This window comes from Puma concolor, chromosome B2 (genome assembly GCF_028749965.1).
Source record: "Puma concolor isolate L17-30 chromosome B2, mPumCon1.1.hap2, whole genome shotgun sequence".
In the NCBI taxonomy this organism is placed as follows: Eukaryota; Metazoa; Chordata; class Mammalia; order Carnivora; family Felidae; genus Puma; species Puma concolor.
The window spans coordinates 35,378,260-35,400,462 of NC_141671.1; the positions used below are offsets into that span (position 1 = coordinate 35,378,260).

At 43.6% G+C, this 22,203-nt stretch overlaps 1 protein-coding gene, 1 long non-coding RNA gene and 1 pseudogene across 2 annotated transcripts in view; 2 read left to right on the top strand and 1 right to left on the bottom strand.

Moving 5' to 3' along the window:
- Window positions 1-11,575, bottom strand: part of SRPK1 (SRSF protein kinase 1) — an 81,905-nt gene extending 70,330 nt beyond the window's left edge. Inside the window, 3 exon segments of the mRNA XM_086706684.1 lie at window positions 10,959-11,434; window positions 11,436-11,473; window positions 11,476-11,575. Of these exon segments, the coding sequence (XP_086562810.1) occupies window positions 10,959-11,434; window positions 11,436-11,473; window positions 11,476-11,560 (599 nt within the window). The 5' untranslated portion in view covers window positions 11,561-11,575.
- Window positions 11,576-16,814: 5,239 nt separating this feature from the next.
- On the top strand, window positions 16,815-17,287 carry LOC147580907 (uncharacterized). The gene is made up of 2 exons (XR_015250793.1): window positions 16,815-16,919; window positions 17,141-17,287. It is a non-coding gene; the product is annotated as an uncharacterized LOC147580907 (long non-coding RNA).
- A 435-nt stretch (window positions 17,288-17,722) lies between these two features.
- LOC147580908 (suppressor of cytokine signaling 5-like) lies at window positions 17,723-21,236 on the top strand (annotated as a pseudogene).
- The last annotated feature ends 967 nt before the right edge of the window (window positions 21,237-22,203 follow it).

Sequence of the window (22,203 nt, forward strand, 5' to 3'; positions counted from 1 at the left end):
AAACGTTGAAAAAAAAAATTAAAAAAAAAAATCATAAACCTCTTATAGGGTAGAGCTGATATTGCTTGAAATCATCTTTGCATCTCTTTTGACGTATCTGATCTAATGCAAAAACTTAATAAGATACTATTTTAAGTTCCGGCACCTAAACACAGTAGAGCTTAATAAGTACTCAAATTCTCCCACTACTTTTCCATATATATTTTTCCTGACAGGCATTTCTTTGTTCTGCAAATTGACAAGCTAAAGTTAATTTCTGAGACACACTGGAATTGGCCCTATCAAAATAAAAATTTGAGTGTCTAAGTTTATTAGGTGTTAATTGAATATAAACCGTTCTTTATCTTTAGGCAACTATACTCCAAATTAAACTTTATATAGACCCCAATCGAGGAAATACTGACAAGTTAAAACCATTAGTTTGATGCATGAGTAATAATAAAAAATGTCACATAAAAGTCAAAGGTGGGGCACCCGAGTGGCTCAGTAGGTTAAGCGTCTGACTTCGGCTCAGGTCATAATCTCATGGTTCATGAGTTCAAGACCTGCCATCAGGCTCTGTGCTGACAGCTCAGGGCCTGGAGCCTGCTTCAGTTCTGTGTCTCCCTCTCTCTCTGTTCCTCTCCCACTCATGCCAGATCTGTCTCTCTCTCTCTCTCAAAAATAGATAAACATTAAAAAAAAAATTAAAGGAAAAGTCAAAGGTAAATCCATCTAAGGAAGAACGCATGAGGAAGGAAGTAACCACCAAAGCACTTTACTCTAGCTCAGCACTAGGCTAGGCACTCACACGCAATTTCACCCTCAGAATCTCACCATCTACAGATAAGGCAAGTCAGACTCAGGAAGTCAAACAACATTGCCCAGGTTCACCCACCAGTGGCGATGGAGGCAAATTGGAACCTGGGGCTGTGTAATTCAGAAAGACAAGCTCTTTTTGCTAAGGAGCATAGAAGCATGTATCTATATTAACCTTCCACCTTAGAAACATGAGCACAAGTTACCTAATTTAATCATATTATATTGTTAATACTAGCAACGAAAAATGCAAAATACAGTTCCTGTTAAATCTATTCTCAAAGTCATAGGTAGTTACAGAAGAGAAAAGGAGTATCAAGGGAGCTTGCCACCAAGCTCATGTGTAAAACAAGCTGACATCTTTGATCAAACTCCTAGGTTGAAAGGACATTCAAGAACCTTCTCAAGCTGGAGCCGCACTATATACAATTAAGAGCAAAGCGAATAAGATACAGTTGCCATAAATTGCGTTTATAATCAGTTACAAAATAAGGCTACCTTAGGTCAAGAAACAAGAGTTCACAAAATCACACCCAAAAGTATTGGCAACCTTTTAAAAAATGACTAGCCACTCAGTACAAAGAATTTAGAACCTGAGTAAATTAAATATACAAAGGTCATCAACGTGACTCATGTACACCAAACTGCATGGCACTGATGTTTGTTCACCACCGTAGGTGACACTTCTCATCTGGTAGTTAAAATATCTATTACATGTTCTCAAAGTTTGTGTGTGATAAGCTACCCTAAAATACCCATCCATGTTGTTCAAGGCATTTAAGCCACCAATACATTTATTACCCAATAGCAACAAATTACCCCTGGCCTCAGTCTTCATCTACATAACTGAAGGCATGTCATGGTACAAATGAACGTACTTTTTATTTATCTAGCTCCTGCCAACTGACTTTTGTGTCCAGTGCCACTATACTTCTCCGAAAATGAATAAAGTGTGTTTAATTTATTTTGTGGCTTCTGATAATTTCTGAACTCATCCTTTGTCGAAGCAGTTGAAAAACTGTATACTCTGGTCTTCATAGCTGATCTCACAGGTTTTTTCAAACTCTCAAAGTTAATTCTTTAGTAAGAGGTACACAGAACCACAGGGCTCTTCCACAACTGTGCTTACGATAACTTTAGGAAAGGTGCCTAAGATTGTGATCCTGAAATTCCATTTCCCATTGAAAAGCTTCTTAGAGAAAGGGCTATTTTCTGGTCTGGGGCAGAAAACGTACAAGATAAATCTGGACAAACTGTCATACTAAATAGCAAAAAAGCTATCAAAGATGCCTCAGATTGAATCAAATGGACTTTGGGGCTGGGCCATCGTGAAGGGACTCCAACTGGCCAAAGACAGGACAATCGATAAAAATAACAACTGTACGTTCTACAAAATGCATGAATGTTGAAAACATTATGCTAAGTTAAAGAAACCAGTCACAAAAGACCACTTATTGTAGGATTCCATTTATACAAAATGTCCAGACTAGGCAAATCCAGAGACACAAAGTAGATTAGTCATTGCCTAGGGTTGGAGGTGGTGTACTATGGGGGTAATGAGGAGTGATAGCTAATGGGTAAAGGGTTTCTTTTGGGGTGACAGAAATGTTTCAAACTTATTAGATTATGGTGATGGCTGCACAACTCTGTGAGCATACTAAAAACCACTGAGCTGTACACGTTTAACAGGTGAATTTCATGGTATGTAAATTATAATTCCAGAAAACTGTAGGGAGGGGGGGAGCCCAACTACAATGGATTGAACCACAAATATGTTTACAGCTATGAGCTCATACTAAAATAAACCTTAACTGGTCATTTGGGAGGATGCTAGGACTCTAACTCATTAATGAAATTTGGAAAGTGCAAGTATTTATCCTGTGTCTATTTATATATAAAGTGTCTCTAGGGGTAACACCAAAGAAATGAGGTAAAGTTCCTTTTTATAGAACTATATAATTAATAAGTTAAAGAACTGAATATTACCATTTTGCAACACTAAATAAAATAAATGGATCTAGGCAATGCTCAGTGGCCGCTAACATCACAAAAAGTTAACCAGTCAGTAGGCGCCTCCTGGTCAAAGTACACAATGCCACTTACGAAGCAGTCAAACAAAAACAGATTTGCAAGGAAAATAACCCATGAATAACACATAGATAAAAAGACCAGAGAGACTATTCAAACAGCAATATAATGACCTTATAAGCCCTGATTCAAACAAACTTAAAATTAGCAGGGAAATCTGAACCCTGATTGGGTATTTGCTATTATGGACGTGTTTCAAAATATTTTAAGAGTGGGGGCGCCTGGGTGGCTCAGCTGGTTAAGCGTATGGCTACTGATTTCAGCTAGGGTCATGATTTCCAGCCCCATATCAGGCTCTGTGTTGAGTGTGGAGCCTGCTTAGGATTCTCTCTCCCTCTGCCCCTATACCCCTCTCCCCCACTCACAGGCTCTCACTCTCTAAAAAAAAAAGAAAAATAATAATAATAATAATAATTTTTTTGAGTGTTATATTAGTACTGTAGCTATGTTTTGAAAATTAAGAGTCTATATTTTAGGGGCACCTGGGTAGCTCAGCTGGTTGAGCACCCATCTTCGGCTCAGGTCATGAGCTCATGGTTCATGACTTTGAGCCCCACATTGGGCTCACTGCTGTCAGCCCAGAGCCCCTTTTATATTGTCTGTCACCTTCTCTGTGCCCCTCCCCCACTCATGCATATGCACTCTCTCTCTCTCAAAAATTAAAAAAAAAAAAAAAAAAGAGAGTCCATATTTTACAAAATGATATGATGTCTGAGGTTTGCTTTAAAATAAGATGGGTGGGGGGCACCTGGGTGGCACAGTTCATTGAGGATTCAACTCTTGACTTCCACTCAGATCATGATCCCAAGGTTGTAGTATCTAGCCCCACACTGGGCTCCATGATGAGCATGGAGCCTGCTTAACATTCATTCTCTCTCTCTCTCTCTCTCTCTCTCTCTCCCTGCCCCTCTCCATTGCTCACACTCTCACAATCTCTAAAATAAAAACATAAAAATTAAAAAAAAAAAAGATGGAGTAGAGCAGAAAAAGAAGATAAAGATGAAACATGAACCACAGTTAGTAACTGATGAAGTTGAGATGGATGCACAAAAGCTTATTTTGCAGGGCACCTGGGTGGCTCAGTCAGTTAAGCATCCAACTCTTGATTTTGGCTCAGGTTATGATCTTGAGGTTCACGGGATCCAGCCCATGTCACTACACTGACAGCACTGAGCCTGCTTGGGATTCTCTCTCTCCCCCTCTCGCTGTCCCTCCCCTACTCATGCTCTCTCTTTCTCTCAAAATAAACATTTTTTAAAAAGTTTATCTTGCTACTTTCTTTTTTGGATATATTTGAAATTTTCCACAAGAAACCTTTTTTAAAAAATTTATTTATTTACTTAGAGAGAGGCAGAGAGAGAATCCCAAGCAGGCTCCGTGCTGTCAGCATGGAGCCTCACTCAGGGCCTGATCTCAGAAACCGTGAATTCCTGACGTGAGCCAAATCAAAGAGTCGGACACATAACTGACAGCCACGTAGGCACCACCACAATTAAACTTTTAAAAGACAACAATGCTGCCAATGCCATACATCACTGGAATTACTCCATTTCACAGATTCAAACACAAATAGGTTTCCTACCATTCCCACATCTCTGAAATCAAGACAGCATCTTATAGTGAATGGTGTATCAGTTTAACTGGTAGTGGTTTTTTTTTTTTGCGTGGCATATAAAATGGTGTAATTTAAAACTGATTGTGTCCCAAATTCAATGAAAAAAATGTACAAGATTATAAATATATCTGCTTATCTATCTCTCCTTAGCTAAATCATTATTTGCATCATACTAGAAAGGAAGAGTTCAAAAAAATCTCTTGACTATCTCCATTTTCTTACTTGCTTGGAATTATTTCAGTTACAGTGAGAGAATCATTAAAATGATACTTTAGCCAATATAAAAATAAAATTAGTCTGCAAACTAGCATTCGTGATAGAGAAGATCTGGGAAGCATCGAGCAAAAAGTCTAAGTATGACGGGGGGGGGGGGGGAACATTGCCTCATTTATCTTGCCAGGTCTAAAAATTATAACAAAAACTAAGTCTAGTTGACCAGCCCATCTTTTCTTCATTTTTAATAAAGGAGTTCCTAAGCACCCACCACTTCAGCATTTGCATAAGTTGCTGGTTTCAAGTAATCTAAAGAACATAGTAATTTGGCAAGCCTCTGGGCCTCACTGCAGCAGAAAGACTAATGTAAACAAAATTTACTAACGTATATAAACTTATTGAGGAAGAAAAGAGAAGAAACTATTTCTGACAACCACAATTCTAGAAATGCAATTTTGCAAGCACGTACTTTAAATGGAGTGACAATTAAAAATAATACCTTTTTAAGATGACAACTCACATTGAAAATTTCAAAGATAAAAAGCAAAGAAAAAGATGGATTGGGCACATTTTTTTAAAAATCAATACATGAAATTAGAAAGGCTAATAACCCAAGAAATGTAAATTTGCCACATGACAAAAAGTATATTTCTTTTTTATTTTTTAAATGTTTGTTTACTTTTGGGAGAGACAGAGCTTGAGTGGGAAACGGGCAGAGAGCGGGGCACAGAGGATCCAAAGCAGGCTCTACACTGATAGCAGCAAGGAGCCCCATGTGGGGTTTTGAACTCAAACCATGCAATCAGAAGCCAGATGCTTAACTGACTGAGCCACCCAGGGGCTCCAACAAAAGGTATATTCTTAATAAATACTTCCTAAGATTAAGAAAATGATCAATAATCCATACAAAAATGGGTAAAAGATAGGAGCAGGTCAATAAATACATCCCACAAATGGTCAACCTGACTGGTAACAAAAGAAATTAAAACAAGATACTTATAGATTACCAAATTTGGGCAACGTTTTCAAGTAACAATGCCCCAGTTCTGGTGGCCAAGTAGGATGTGCAAAAATATTCCCACTTCCAACATTCTGCCTGGAGCAGTCCTCCTTCATTCACCTCCTTCAAGTGTCACCTCAATGCAGCTTCAATCACCCTATTTAAAACCGCACCCTCACCCCCACTCCTCAAATTCCCCTTATCTTCCTCTATTTTTCCAACTTATGGTCTTAACATACTACGCAATTTACTTATGTGCATTGTTTATTCTGTCCCCAAACCCCATGAAAATAAAGTTCCCAAGGACAAAGATGTTTTTCTTTCACAGGGATGGAAAACTGCTTGGGATATAGGAGGTCTGCAAAAATTGTTTAATGAATAGGAAAATTAAACTAGTTAATTCCTTTAAAAAAAATTTTTTTTTAATGTTTACTTTTGAGAAAGAGACAGAGTGTGAGTGGGGGAGGGACAGAGAGGGAGACACAGAATCTGAAGCCGGCTCCAGGCTCTGTGCTATTAGCACGGAGCCCAAGGCGGGACTCAAACCCATGAACCGTAAGAGCATGACCTGAGCCAAGTCCAACGCTTAACTGACTGACTGAGCCACCCATGCGCCCCTAAATTAGTTAATTCCTAATTAAACTAGTGAATGTCTCTGGAGAAAATTTTGTTGACAATATGAATTTAAAAACCTTTAAAATGTACATAACCAGTAATATCACTCCTAAGAATTTATCCTAAGTAAATAATCACTGATGTGAACAATGGCTATCCAAAAGATCATTCATCTTTGCTATGAACTGTGAAAAACTTGAACCAATGTATACTGGAGCCTTTAAAAGCAAGTGGAATATTTAATGCTATGAAAAACATTCATGGTAAGGTTAGCTGGGTTAAAGTATACCCAATGATTCCATTTTTGTCTAAACTAAAATAAATTATGATATACCCGTTTAACAGAATGCTATCTAGATGAAGCTACTCACTGTGTCCTGATACAGAACCACTTCTAAGCCTTAGTGGAAAAGGCAGACCTTAAAAAAAATAGTAAGGTTATGCTATAAGGAACTGATACAGAATCAATTTCCAAGGTACGTTGGTAAGTACAAAAAGCATCCAAAACCATTTAACTTAAAAAAATTGGCTCAAGTTCATGTACTGTACTGTATAAAAATGTTAGAAATTTTCAACTATCGGGGCACCTGGGCGACTCAGTCAGTTGAGCATCCGACTTTGGCTCAGGTCATGATCTGAACTGTTAGTTCAAGCACCGCATCAGGCTCACTGCTGTCCGTGCAGAGCCTGCCATGGATCCTCTGTCCCCTTTTCTCTCTGCCCTTCCCTTGCTCACGTTCGCTCTCTCAAAAATAAATTAAAAAAAAAGAAATTTTCAACTATCTTTTCTTCTGAATTTTCAATATAATTAGATATTTTGGAAAATTAGGAAATAAAGCCATCTCTCCTCTCCTTTGACTTCACAGATCGGTGAGTACTAACATGAACAAAATCCCTTCTCTAGCTCAAACTGTTTTACTAACAAATTTATACTAAACCCAGTTCTTTAACTGCAAAGAAAGTAAAAATTACTGTCCAAAGTAATTTCCTAAGCTAAGTAATTATTAGATATGAATATCATTCTGGAATTATGTTCCATAGAAGTAATGTGAAAAATAGGACGCCTGGGTGGCTTAGTTGGTTAAGCATCCAACTTCAGCTTAGGTCATGATCTCGAGGTACGTGAGTTCGAGCCCCGCGTCAGGCTCTGTATTGACAGCTCAGAGCCTGGAGCCTGCTTCAGATTCTGTGTCTCCCTTTCTCTTTGCCCCTCCCCTGCTCACGCTCTGTCTCTCTCTCTCAAAAATAAAGATTAAAAAAATTTTTTGATTAAAAAAAAATATGAAAAGCAAACATAACTGTGTTAAATTGTAAGAGCTATGACAAACGGATAAAGGCACACACCTATTGGTATATATACTGAAAACTGAATGACCATAGGAAGATAGAGAATTACATCCTTTTAGAGACATAGACAGGGGGCTCTGAAAGGGTACTTAAACTTTAACCCAGGCATCCTGTGTCACCTTATACAGAAGCCTCAGTTTGCTCCGTTTCTACCTTGTTTGTCCTCAGACACATCAGAAGGAACTGTCACTTGGAGACAGCAGTGGTTAGTACCCAGGGCTTTGGGGTATGTCAGACCCGAGGTTGAATACTAGCTTTACAATTTTCTGTGGAAGTAATCTGGAAAAATCTCAATTTCCTTATCTGTAAAGTGAAACAGTTTATCATCAACTAGTTAATTTTAGTAAATAAGAATACAGTGTCTGAAAAAGTGAAGTGGAGACAAAATTCTTCAAATAAGACAACTGAAAACCCCCAAGGTCAAATCTTTCAGCCAGTGAAAGAGCCCAAAGGAAACAAATACTGAATAGCACTGCGCTGGAAGGCAGGGGCCCTGGATTCCAGTTTTGTCCTTGCTACAACCAGCTGCAGCTCCATGGACATGATTTTTCATGTATGTAGGTTCTGGTTTTAAGATCTACAAAATCAGGGGACTGAAATCCTTTCCACCTGTACCCCGCCATGACTAAATTACTAAAACGTTACTTACAGTTTTACTTTTCATTTAAATGCTTGGTTTTTCTAACTTCTCAGTTGTCATCATGACTAAGCTAAGACCATTTCCTTAACTAACTCATCCAAGGTCAAACTGCTAAAAAGTGGCAAAATCACAATTCAAACCAGATCTGACTCACTTGGGAGACCAAATTCTATGGCATGCTTCTTCTTTAGACCTTCTCCCTGACTAATCTGGTAACCAGCAGCCTGCCTTTGCAAAAGGACTGGAAGTCCAGAGTGCAGTCAGGGGTCATGGAACAGAGTCAAGTTACCTGAGTCAGGTGGGGCTTGAACTTCTGACACAGTATTCTAACCAAGTTAATTAGACATTTCAGCTACTTAAAAGGAGGCTGGAGAAACAAAAAAAGAAAGGTAAAATTGTCAAGAGAAACCATTAACTGAAGACAAAAATAAAGCACCTCTGAAACTGCAAGTAAGTGAAGGTCATTCATTTATATAAAATTTCAGGAATTAAAAGTTGTACAAAATGAAATATTCTGTAAAATAACTGCTAGATTATCTGTACTACTTGCTTGCTTTTGTGCAAGTGTGAAAATAATGGACACAAATTACCTAACAGTGAATGAAGGAGTAACAGAGAATCCAAAGCACACATATTCGGCTTTAGAAATAAAGAATATGGTTTAAATAGATAATCCAAAGTAATGATTATCTGGTACCAAAAACAGATGATGAGGTGTCTGGCTCGCTCAGTTGGGAGAGCATGCAACTTTTGATCTCAGGGTCATGAGTTCAAGCCCCACATTGGGTGTGAAGTCTACTTTAAAAATACATATATATATGATCACCTTTATATATTTTCCTCCCAAGTTACAGGTTGATTCAGGTTAATACAAAATAATTTCCATGTGGAGAGACCAAGACAGATCACTTTTCAACAATACAGTGAATAATAAAATTACCATCTCTTTACATCAGCAGAAAATACGTTTTATAGCACATTCCTATCAGCTCCACAGGGAATAATAAAACTAAGGCACATACAAAAAAAGAGTAACACTTAAATTCCCACTGCAGACAAGAACCAGGTTAGCTCCTCGGCTGTTTCCATTAAACCAACGTGGGATTACGAACTGGTTCTGAGGGGCGCCTGAGTGGCTCAGTCCGTTGGGCATCTTACTTCCGCTCACGTCATGATCTCACAGTTGGTGAGTTCAAGCCCCACTTCAGGCTCTGTGCTGACAGCTCAAAGCCTGGAGCCTGTTTCAGATTCTGTGTCTCCCTCTCTTTCTCTGTCCCTCCCCTGCTTGTGCTCTGTTGCTCTCTCAAAAATAAACAAAAACCATTTTTTTCTTTAATAAATAAATAAAAACTGGTTTTGGAACAATCCATACGTGGATAATCACGAGGCAAACACATGTAGATAAACTCACATTTAAATATGTTGGTTACCAAGCACTTTATAAAATAAAAAATTTCATGAGACAGTTAATAGAAATGGAGCAAGAGGTGAGGTCACCTACCACTTTAGCTCTACTACTATAAGTCATTATGTGTCATTCTCAAACATCAGGTAGTCACCAAAACCACACACACACACACACACACACACACACACACACACACACACACACCTGATAATATCATTCAGAAAGGTAACCTAGGAAAACCTCAGAAATGCTCGTTTTCTCAGCTCAAGAAGGAGACCGTATACAACTCCACACAACATCAAGGAAATGGAAGTGTCCGGAAAATGATGCACTGTTCTCTAAAGGCAATTTCCAAGCCACTGCAATTAAACGTGAGAACAAGATAAAAGTTCTCCAGACTAAGCCTCACTTTGCAGAAGCCCTCTACTGGGCGTTTCTAAGATGTGACCAACTTTTGTGTTTCCCACAGCAGCGCTTAAACCACGGTTATGCATCCTGCTGGTAAAACCCGGACATGTGGCACTTCACACACCAAACCAGAATCACCAAGAGCGTTGGCTAAAGAACTTGCCCGTCACTACCGCGAGGCCCACTCCACAAGGCATCTGCATTCAGCGCGAGGGCTGGAGGTTTTGAGAGAAGAAACAGAAACGCAGTGGTCTGCCTGCCACGGCGAGGAAGGCGACGCTCCTTTCGGGCTTAGGAAGTTGCCCGACCAGGGGGAAAGCTCCATGCCCTCCTCTATGAAAGCGAGCGGGTGGCTGGCAGACCAAAATGCGGAAAATTCACTTAAGAACTCCCTGACGGCCTACCGTGCAGACGTAGGAGTCAAGTTTAAGACTCGGGAAGCAGGTGGGGGAGAGGCCAGAGTTCACAAACAGATAATGATCTACCAGCTCCGTCGGGAGGCCCAGACCCGGGGCGGGGGGGGGGGGGGGGGGGAGGGTGGGGGGGGGGTGGGGGTGGGGGTCGTGCCTCCTCTCTGGAGTTGGGGAGCTGACGGACCGGACGGGCTCCAGTCCTCCTCCAACAGCCCTTTCCAGCGGGCCTGGCCCTCGGCAACATCAGCTCCGCTCCGCATGGCTCACGGAGTGCGACCCTCCAAGGCCACTCCGCGGCCATGTGGCTGGGGCCGCAGGGCGCCCAAACCCGGCGCACGTTCAAGAGGTGAAACCAGAGGAGAGGAGGTGCGGGAGGAAATCCAAAGAATGGGATGTCGGGGTACAAGACTCACTTCCTCTGGGCTTTGTCCTTCTTGGCCTTGGTCCTTTTCTTTCGGGCCTGGAGCGCAAGCACTGCAGGAGAGAGGGATGGATGAAGGGCGAATGTGGAGTAAAGGAGGCGACCAAGGTGAGGGTGGAGACCCAGCAGGGGCGCGAGGCCCGGGTGCGGGGCCTGGCTGAGGGGCGGCTCCGGGACGAGCGCCGCGGCTTCGGCGAGGCGGCCGGCCGAGCGGCGGGCGGCCGGCGGGGCGCAGAGCTGCGCCCGGGCGGGGTGCGCCGGCGGGGGCTCGGGTCGGGTCAGGGGGCCGGCGGGCGGGGGTCTGCCTCGCCGGCCGCGGGCCGGGCCCTGCAGCGGCCCCAAGGCGCGGGCCGGCCTGGCGGGGAACAAGGGGCGATGACTGCCGGTGCGGAAGGACGTCTGGGCTGAGGGGCGCGGACCCGCAGCCCAGAGGCGGGGGGTGAAGGGCGGCGCCACCTCAGTTGGGGGGGCGCCGCACGCCCGGGGACCGGACTGCGGCGGCTAGGCAAAGCTCCGACGCGGACCCGGGCCTCGCCCCGCCGGCCGTTGCCCCTCGTGGCGGAGGCCGCTCCACCGCTCACCTTTCCGCTCCATGGCGAGACCGGTAACCGCCAAGCGCCTGCGCACTCGAGTGGCGGCGACTCCCGCTCCCGCCGCGGCCCAAAACCAAGCCCGCGCACACCCCGCCCCCCAGTTCCCGCCCCGCCCCCGCCCCACGACGGCGCGCGCCTGCGCGTTGAGCGCGGAGCCTACCACCTGCTCTCGAGAAGGGGGGGCGGCGGTAAAGAATCGGGGGGTGGAAGAAGGAAAGAACGCCGAGTGTGAATGCTACAGAGGTGTTCAAGAACCAGGCTTGGAAGCCTGGCGGGCTCAGGTTCGTTGCATTTGCGGGGAGGTTGCCCTTTAGCAGAGGAGAAGACCGTGGCCTTGAGGGTTCCCTGCGTGCTGCGTCAGTGCTCTGCAGCCTACTGGAGTCCGCCTCAGTTTCCTGGTCTGTAAAATGGATTTAATTAGGCGTGTCCTAGTTCCTTCCCTGAGCCCTTGTGAGGATCAATTGAGATACTATAGAAAGAAAATGGGGGGCCGGGGGGAAAGATTACAAGTGAGAAATTAAAGAAAAGTGGGGCAACACAAAAGAAAGACTGGAAGGACGAAACCCGTGAGCCTATCCTCCCTTTAAAAGTGAAAACTTTAAAAGTGAATTTTCTTTTAAAATTTCACGTTTAAATGAAGGCTGTAAAGGAAGGAAGGGGGAGAATAAAGACAATGTTTTCTCATCTTACCACTATCATCTTTTCAGTACGTGATAACTATAGTGGTCGTATAGGATGTTTTTATACTTTTCTAAGTGCATTATGTCTCATTTGATATTTATGACAACTTAAAAGCAAAATATTACCTCCACTATACAAAGAAACAAAAAGCTGGAGAGGATGCGTATTTACTAAATCTTGGTGCCTCGATGCAATGATTCAATCATCAAACCCTTTTTGTAAAGCAAGGTTAGCAAAAATTTTCTGTAAAGGACCGTATAGGAAACATTAAGGCTTGTGGGCATAAGCTCTCTTTCTCAGCTACTCAATTCTGCCACTGGAGCTCAAAAGGAAAATGGAAAATAAGGGCCTTGTTCCAATAAAGCTTTACTTAACGGTTCCTGAAATTTGCATTTCATGTCATGAAATATTCTTCTTCTGTTGATCTTTTTCCAACTATTTCAGTCATTCTTGGCTCAGGTCTTAGTTTGCCAACTTCTGTTGTGAAGTACTACAACTGGACAGGGCAGAAGCTCTGGAGACCGTTGCCCTAAAAGAAATTAGACTATAGTGGGGAAGACAGACAAGTAATTAATTGAGAAAGGAAGATGAAAATGGGACAGTGCTGCACAAGTGAAGCATGGGGACTTGGGTGGGATTTTGCTGAGCAAAGTAAATAATTACATCCAGCCAGGGAGGAGGCAGCTCTTGGACTGGGTCTTGGGAAATGGGTAGGGTTTCCATAGGTGGAGAAGGAGATGTTAGGCATTCCTGAATGAGAAAATCAGTTGAGCAAAAAAGGACCGATTTGGAAATGGGTGGGGGCTGGGACTGGTAATGACTGAAGTGGATCAAGTGGGATGCGAGGCCAGAAATGCCGGTTTGCCAAATTTGAAATTTAGATAATTAATATCTGTTGCATGGAACCTGAATGATAGCATTTCTGGACATATTGCAAAAGAGGACAGCACCTGTTGGCCAAGGAAAACTTCTTCCCAATTTCCTCCCCACTCTGCTTAGGAACAGAAGGAGAGTTGGGTCAGACAGTGACACCCTGGAGTCTGAGGATTCTGCTAGGGCAGCAAAACCTCATGTGATTTAGAAAAGACGGGAGAGCTGTGGTAGCTGACGAAAAGTTCCAGAATCGGGAAAGTACCCTCCACCAGAGAGTTAGGTCTGTGAGGCTAGGGACCCTGTTTGGATTTTCCTTGATGTATCCTCAGTGCCTAGAACGGTGTCCAGCCCTCAGTAGGTGCTCAGGTGTTTGTCTAATCAAAGAATAAATGATGTGCAGTTTATGAGAAAGTTCTGGACGAGAGAGAGAAAACACTGAGAAGGACAACATGAAGCTGTGCTAACACCCAAATGGGTTCCTGCAGATTCATCAAAAAGGGAATAAGTTTAACTTGGCATGAGAGTGATCATTGCTTCTTTCTTTGCTCTAAGAGCTTACCAACTGTTTAATAATGCATTTGAGAATTTTTCCAGAGTCCATGTCAAGTTCACTGGATTGAGTTCCCTGAATTGACCATTCCTTCCTTTTTTCATTTGGGCTCCCCATTCCCTCCGTCTCACCCCCACTTTCACAGGGCTTGTTCTATCCTGGACTTCACCCTTCCCCTTCAAGTGGTGGCCACTCTTGCATACATACTCTCACAACTGTTTTTCTCAAGTTCTTTTAAAAGTAGAATTATTCAGAGAACGTGAACTGTTCAGGAGTAGTGTCAGAATTTAATTTCTGAAATAATCCCATTCTCCATGAGCTAATTTCTTAAGACTGCCCTGGAGTGTTCCCTAACGCTTGCGCGTTTTGAAATTTGTTCACCCAAACTTTAGTTTAGGACACACTTTGGTTACCACAAACTCTTACACTTTGTCCAAAGTTTTGATCTGAATTAAATCCCAAGTATCATTTCTCTGTATGGCTTCCCCTTTGTCTTGTAAGATGAAATGGACAACAGAAGAAACTGAAAATACATCAGATGCTGGGAGCCTGGGTGGCTCAGTTGGTTGAGTGTCTGACTCTTGATTTTGACTCAGGTCGTGATCCCAGGGTCATGGGATCGAGCCCCGGGTAGAGCCTGCTTGAGATTCTCTCTCTGTGTCCCTCTGTCTCTCTGTCTCTCCCTCTGCCCCTCTCTGCTGCTCATGCTCTTTCTCTCTCTCTCAAATTAAAAAAAAAAAAATTAAAAAAGAATACATCACTTGCTCTATTTTGGAGATTCCCGATAGATGTCTACATAATTGGAGAACCCCAATAGAATTTTACATAGTTTTGTAAAGTATATTGGGAAAACATGTTCTAGATTTGAGTTTCAGGAAACACAGGGCATGTTCAACACTTAGTTGAAGAGGACTGGATGAAAGGACTGAGGTGTGGATAGGGTCAAGGGAAACCGATGAGGGATGGTGAGGCATCCAGAGAGTAGCAATAGTGGGAATCTTTACCACCGCCAGGCCTGAAGGGACAGGGGGTGGAGGTGTTACCAGAGCCCAATAAGAGCTTATATTAGTCTGCTTAGGGTTGATATAACAAAGGACCACAAACTGGGTGGCTTAATCCACAGAAAATTTATTGTCTCACAGTTCTGGAGGCTAGAAATCCAGGTATCAGGAGGGATGGTTCCTTCTGGGGACTGTGAGGGAAGGATCTGTCCTTTTTCCTTGGCTTGTAGATGACTGTATCTCTGTATCTCTTTATATTTTCTTCTATGTGTGTCTCAATCTGTGTCCAAATTTCCCCTTTTCATAAGAACATCAGTTGTACTGGACTAGGACTCATCCTAATGATCTCCTTTAACTTGATGACCTCTGTAAAGACCCTATCTCCAAATAAGGCCATTTTCTGAGGTACTGGGGGTTAAGACTCCAATATATCTTTTTTGGGGGGGGGGGGCGGGGGGCACAATTCAACCCATATCAGAATTGTAGTGATAAGAAAGAAGTGCCTGACAGCAGCTGTGTCCCTTGATAAAAGGACAAAGCCATTGCCCAGTAGGGATTTAAATACCCAACTTCTTTGCTTCTCATCCTCTCAGGCTAGTGCCTCCCATTGACTGAACCCACTTCAAGTTAGAAGGCAAGGGTGCCTGGGTGATGCAGTCCACGCAAGCCAGCTGCCCAGGACACAGAGAGGGTGGAGACAGGTGGAGGGTTAACCTGGAGGGAAAACAGAATATCCAGCACAGCCTGTCTGGGCAGTCTATAGGATACACCCAAGGTGGCTAGCATTTTTTAAGCCAGTAAGTCAGCCTTTTGGGCTCCCTGGTCCCTGGAGAGGCTTGAGAACAGAAGCTGCTTGGAGATAGCCCCCTTCCCGACTTTGTTTGTTTTTTGTTCTTTTCTATGAAAGCTTAAGCTTCACGAGGGAATTGTGTTGGAGTGAAGGGTTGGGGAGACTAGGGGGAGGAGATGAAAGAATAAAAGCCTTGGCTTGGTGAGACGGGAAACTATGTAAGTTCTCTGGGGTCTTAGTGTCTCTGTCATTTTGGATGCTCTGCCCACCGCAGGAAAGTTAGAGGAAGCAGGAGATTCTCTGGCAATGAGGAGGTTACAGAGATCGGTGTTTCCAGAGGCAGCTAGAGCCCTCGCCCTGCTCCCTGGAAGTGCACCTCCAGACAGCAAGGTGTTGCAAACTGACCTAAGATGATCACGTCCAACTCGGCCTTCTTTTTTTTGTTGGTTACAATAGCTGCCAGAGAAGTCCGAAGTGACGAGGGGTTGCCTGCTTCACATCCTTACTCCCAGAATATATAAAGAAAAAGTGGCAGTCTAAAATCTGCCACAACCAAACACACACACACACACACACACACACACACACACACACACACCATTTATTAAACACTCAATAGCAGGCAGGCACATTAGCTTCTTTGAGATCTCTCTGTCCTTTTGGATGCTCTGGCCATGGCACGAATCAAAGCTTTACTCAGGGTGGGGCAACGGTGTCACAGAGGGAGGACTCTGTCTCCCACATAGGAGGCATCAGAGAACCAGAGAGGGAGTCTGCTTTCAACTTCGTTATGCTGTTCCAATCCTGCTCAACCCCAGAGGTGACATCAGAAGCAGGTTTCCTCTCACGAGGTGAGCTGATGTTAATTTGTGTAATGATTGTCGTTTTAAAAAGCTGTCGTTGGCGGGATTCGTGGTAATCGATTACCCTGAACCCTTGGTCGAAGCCATCTTCTGACTAGGATGTTCGCAAACCACCCCTGGCAGAGGAATTGCAGATTACAGTACAAGCTGCCCCTGGGGGTAACTATGAGTAGTGCCTACAAATGTCATTCTGTCTTTGCCAAAGGTTTTAATATGCCCCAAGTATTTTCTTTTGAAAGGGTGGGTTCATTTCTTGAAAAATGCCAATTAAAGAAAAAGAAAGAAACATGGGAGTCCAACACCAGGGGAACGATTCAGAAAGTTTTACAGCACCTCCTCTCCAGGTGAGTTGCCAAAACAGGGATACATCGAATCCTCTCTATGGTTCTGTAGGTACCAGAAGAACGTCCTCACCTAGACTATGCTTCCCTGTCCTTGGTTCCCAGGATGTATGCCGAAATGTTTTAAGGGAAATTATAAACATCGTGAGGTGGAGTGCCCCCAGGAGGCTGCCAGGCCAGGCAAAGGTGCTCTGCTATACTAAATACGTTCCAGGGGCCATGCAGGCTTGGACAATAAAAATAACGGACTGAAGATTGGAAGTATGTACCCTATTTTCTGAGCAGTGCCTAAACCTCCCAAGCTCTTATGTGACCCTAGGGAGAGGAAGCCCATAACGACAGGGATTTAATTTCTCCAGTCTGGCAATCTCAGGGGCAGAGCGAAGGCAGTGTAGGCAATACACAGCAATGGTTTACACCCTCGAATTCTGGAATCTACCCGCTGTGCCATGTTGAACCCATCTTGCTTTTCCTTCTCTCAGGTACTTTCCGCCATGCTCACCCTTCGTGACGAATTTATTGAGCGCCCGCCCGCAGGCCAGGGCCGTGAGAAGCAGAGAAGGAAAACACCAACTCCTTGCCCTATAGGACTTAATAGCTAACTCATAAAATAATTACTGTTTACTAGACACTGTTGTCGCTCAGCTGTCAAACAACACTACCAAATCGGTGCTATTATCAGCATCTCTGGTGGATGAGGAAACTGAGGCATAACCAAGGCCGCCCAGAGCGCCCAGGTGGCTCAGCCTTTAAGCATCTGACTTCTGCTTAGGTCACGAACTCACAGTTTGTGAGTCCGCACTGAGTGAGTTTGAGCCCCGCATCAGGTGGAATACAAGGCCCACTTCAGGTGAGGCCCAGCTTTCCCTCCCCCCGCCTTTCTCTCTCTCTGTCCCCACTCACTTGTGCCCTCTAAATAAATAAATAAATAGATAAATAAATAAATAAATAAATAACCAAGGCCACCCAAAGTTGTAAGAGGCAGGGTTTTGAATCTGGGCTGTCAGGTTCCTGAATCCACACTGTTGGCCACAAACCATATCACCCATCTAGTTTAGCGAGGGATGGACAGGTAAATAAATAATTCACACAGAGCACAACGGTCGAAGCACGAAGTACCATGGCAGCACAAGAAGGAGACCCTGACAGCTCAGGATCTGAGGAGGGATGGGGACAGAGGTATCTCCTGAATGAGATGACACCTGGACAGCGCTGGAAAGCATGAATCGGTGCCAGCTGGGAACAGAAGAGAGGGGAGAGAACTCTGGCCACATAAGCACGGTATTGGGGAGTAGGGGCGGGGCCTAAACACCGTAGCGTCACTAGAGAATAAAATGCCAGGGGGGAGGTGGGACACAGTTTGCTCGACAAATGTTTGTTGGGCCTCTTATATGTGCAGGACTGTGCTTATTGCCAAGGGTATAGCAGGGACAGGGTGTCCAAGGAGCCTGAACTTGAGCTTTCGAACATTTTGCTCCCCTAACTTACTAAAATAACTCTTTAAAACTACCCCCATGCGAAACATTCAACACACTGGAAAAGGAAGGGAACTTCCTCAATCTGATAAAGGGCATCTCTGAAAACCCCCACAGCTAACATCATATTTAATGGTGAGAGACTGAATGCCTTCCCTCTAAGGTCAGGAATAAGACAGGGATGTCCGTTCTTACCACTTCTCTTCAGTATTGAACTGGAGGTTCCAGCTAGAGTCACTAGGCAAGAAGATTAAATAAAAGCAAACAAACTGGAAAGGAAGTTGACACTTTACAATAAGAGTGTTACAGGGGCACCTGGGTGGCTCAGTTGGTTGGGCGTCTGACTCTTGATTTTGGCTCGGGTCAAGATCTCATGGTAGTGGGACCGAGCCCGCCCCCCCCCCCCCCCCCAGCCTCATCAGGCTCCGCGCTGAGTGTGGAGCTTGCTTGGGGATTCTCTCCCTCTCACTGCCCCCTCTCACTGCGCGTGCTTTCTCAAAATAAATAAACATTTTTAAAAATAAAAGTGTTACATCAGCTTTGAATGCCATCCAGCGGAGTTTAAATACCACAGCAGTTTGATGCCCACCATCATCCATTTATATGTAAATAAAGTAAAACGACTTTGTTAACTACAAGAAACGCTACGTTATTCCTTTTTCTCCTTGAATTTGCGTTTTTATTACATTTTACTCTTGCAGAAGTTTATCCTCAAGTAGTATAATTTTATGCCTGAAAGTTCTTATTGATCATCCTATGATACTTCTTTACCAGAGAAATGTGCATTTACACTGAAATTCAGTTTTTAAAAACATTTCCTGTGATCGTAGTCTTCTAAAAACTTTCTACCTATTATTGCAAGGATTCTTATTGCAGGATTAATCAAAATAATGTACAGCATCATTTTTTGATAAATGAAGTCTTATTGCAAATACTACCTCAGTAGAAGGGAGGTGATTTTTCTCAACGGGTCCTGTGTCGTTCTGTTCCTATTTTTTTTTGGTAATGACCAAGACAATTGGCTTATATGAAACAAGTAGATGGGAATAAAAAGAGTTTTGCCATCAGCAATGTAATTCTCGGAGTTCTTTTGCAACTCCTTCCAAAGAATTTGCCAAAAATCGTGCAGTAACCATCACCAAAGCTTGTTTTAATGACCCATCAACTGACAATTCCAGGAGGCACTCATTGAATTTTATCAAAATCAAATAATTTGAAACTACCTGGCTTGCGGGCGCCTGGGTGGCTCAGTTGGTTAAGCGTCTGGCTTCAGCTCAGGTCGTGATCTCACAGCTCGTGGGTTCAAGCTCCGCATTGCGCTCTGTGCTGACAGCTCAGAGCTGGCCTGGAGCCTGCTTTGGATTCTGTGTCTCCCTCTCTCTCTGCCCCTCCCCTGCTCACATTGTCTCTCTCTCAAAAACAAATAAGCATTAAAAAAAACTTTTTTAATTACTTGATTTGCATAAAGATGTGCTACCTGGTCATTAAAGTTGTTTACTTTCTCAATCCAGACACCAGTATTTCAATATATATACATATGTGTGTGTGTGTTTAATATTAATTTTTGAGAGAGAAAGAGACAGAGCACAAGTGGGAGGGGGCAGAGAGAGAGACACAACACACACAGAATCAGAAGCAGGGTCCAGGCTCTGAGATGTTAGCACAGAGCCTGACACAGGGCTCAAACTCATGGCCCGTGAGATCATGACCTGAGCTGAAGTCAGAGAGTTAACCGACTGAGCCACCCAGGTGCCCCAGACACCAGTATTTCAACATGTCCTTTTGTTTGGACCCCTGAAAGGAAGTCAGTCTGTGGGACAAAGGTTGCAAGAACTGTGGGCTTGTGTTTTCCCACGAGAACTTACAACAAGTAGTTAAAGCGCTTCTTTTCTAAAAAAGAAAAATACACCTGTCTGAATTAAGCCTTTTAATACACCTTTCTAAATCCTAAAAATGCCCTTTTCCCGCTGGCTCAGATTTAGCTCCAAAATGGCATTTGATTACATAAGCATTCAGCCCCTGTGAAACCACATTCAACATTTTTTTTTTTTGATACATTTGATCCATATTTGGCTTCTATAGAGGATAAAGAAGATAAGCTTAGAAAAAGAAGGTGGCTTAGTACTGCAGAAGGTTGACACCCCTCCTAATACACAAATACATCCATTGAAGCCACTGCACAGGCTAGTTGGTTATATTAAGTGGGACCAAAGTTAGCTGCTGGAATGCCTGAAATAAGTGGGGACGGTTTTGCCATTTCACAAGCTGGTTGTGACACAGAAGAGGACGCAACCACCCTGTGTTTGCAGTCACGTAGGCAGAAACAACGTCAGGTATCTGGAGACAGCTATCCACAGATTGATTACATCCACTGCCTCCTGTCTAATTTTTTTCTGATTACAAGGAATCCCCGTTGCTGGAGAGTGTTACAAAGCAGAAGCCCTTTTTTTAAAAAAAAATTATTTTCGAGACAGAGTACAAGCAGGGGAGGGGCAGGAGAGAGAGAGAGAGAGAGATATAGAATCCAAAGCAGGCTCCAGGCTCTGAGCTATCAGCACACAGCCCAACACGGGGCTCGAACCCACGACCTGTGAGATCATGACCTGAGCTGAATTTGGACACTCAACCGACTGAGCCACCCAGGCACCCCGGAAACCCTTCCTGAAGGGAAAGCTGCATTTTTGCTCAGGGACTCTGGGCAAAAGGACTCCCTCTTCTCCGTGAGCTTCCATGGCTACAGCAGATCCCTTCATGCCCAAATTGAACACTGGAACCCCAACTTTGATTTTGATGTTCACGCCCTGTGTCTATTTCACTCCTCCGCTGTTAACAGGACTTTGGGAACATGAAAAAGACCCCAGTTCTTACATGTATTTCGAGCCATTGCTTACGATATCACTAAATAGGACTTTGCCTTTTAGCCTGCAATATATCTGCCATGCAGTAATGTGCAGATACGCTACATGTGATGGAACTGATGGGCTCCCTTTACCGTCAATGTCACGGGATTGTTTTTTTTTGTTTTTTTTTTTTAAAGAGTATCATTATAAATGAAAGGTTGAGAGTTCCTTGCTTAGAACAAGAACCAGTCAAGGCAAAGTAAACTCTCCCGTTCCCAAAGGGCATTAACTAGATCTGCTTTTACGTGCATCGGACACATGTCCATGTGAGGCGAGCACACATGTCTATGTTAGGCTTGGTCAGTACAGTGTACAAGCTTAGCATTAGTACCTGTCAGATGTGATCTGCTGTTACTTAGGTAAGCGCGGTGCCTATTGAGACAACAGAAGATAGGGCTACAGGTGTTCAGTAAGGCTACAGAAACATCTTGCCGATTTAACAGTTTGGTTTTTAATATCTGCGGTAACTGAGTGATGCGACTCTGGGGCACTTGCTATAAAGAATTCTATTTCTGCGGCACCTGGGTGGCTCAGTTGGCTGAGTGGCCGACTTCGGCTCAGCTCATGATCTCGCGAACCGTGAGTTCGAGCCCTGCGTCGGGCTCTGTGCTGGCAGCTGGGAGCCTGGAGCCTGCTGGGATTCTGTGTCTCCCTCTCTCTCTGCCCCTCCCCCACTTGCCCTCTATTTCTCTCTGTCTCTCAAAAATAAATAAATGTTAAAAAAAAATAATTCTATTTCTTATTGAAGAGTGAATTATTTATATTGAGTGAGTGTTTCAACAGTATGACTAATTTTTTTTAATGTTTATTTTTTTAATGTTTATTTTTTTTTAATGTTAATTTATTTTTTTAAGAGAGACAGAGACAGAGTGCGAGCAGGGGAGGGGCAGAGAGAGAAGACGACACAGGATCTGAAGCAGGATCCAGGCTCTGAGCTGTAGGCACAGAGCCCGACGCGGGGCTTGTATTCACGACGGTGAGATCATCCCCTGAGCCAAGGTCTGACGCTCGACCGACTGAGCCCCCCAGGTGCCCCAAGTTGGTAGTAGAATTTTATTTAAAGCCCTTAGCTATTAATAGTTCAATGAGTGCCTTAACTTAAAACAGACGTTTCAGGCCGTCCAGCCACGGTCAACCCCACAGTGGCGTTCTTTGACATTGGCGGTGACA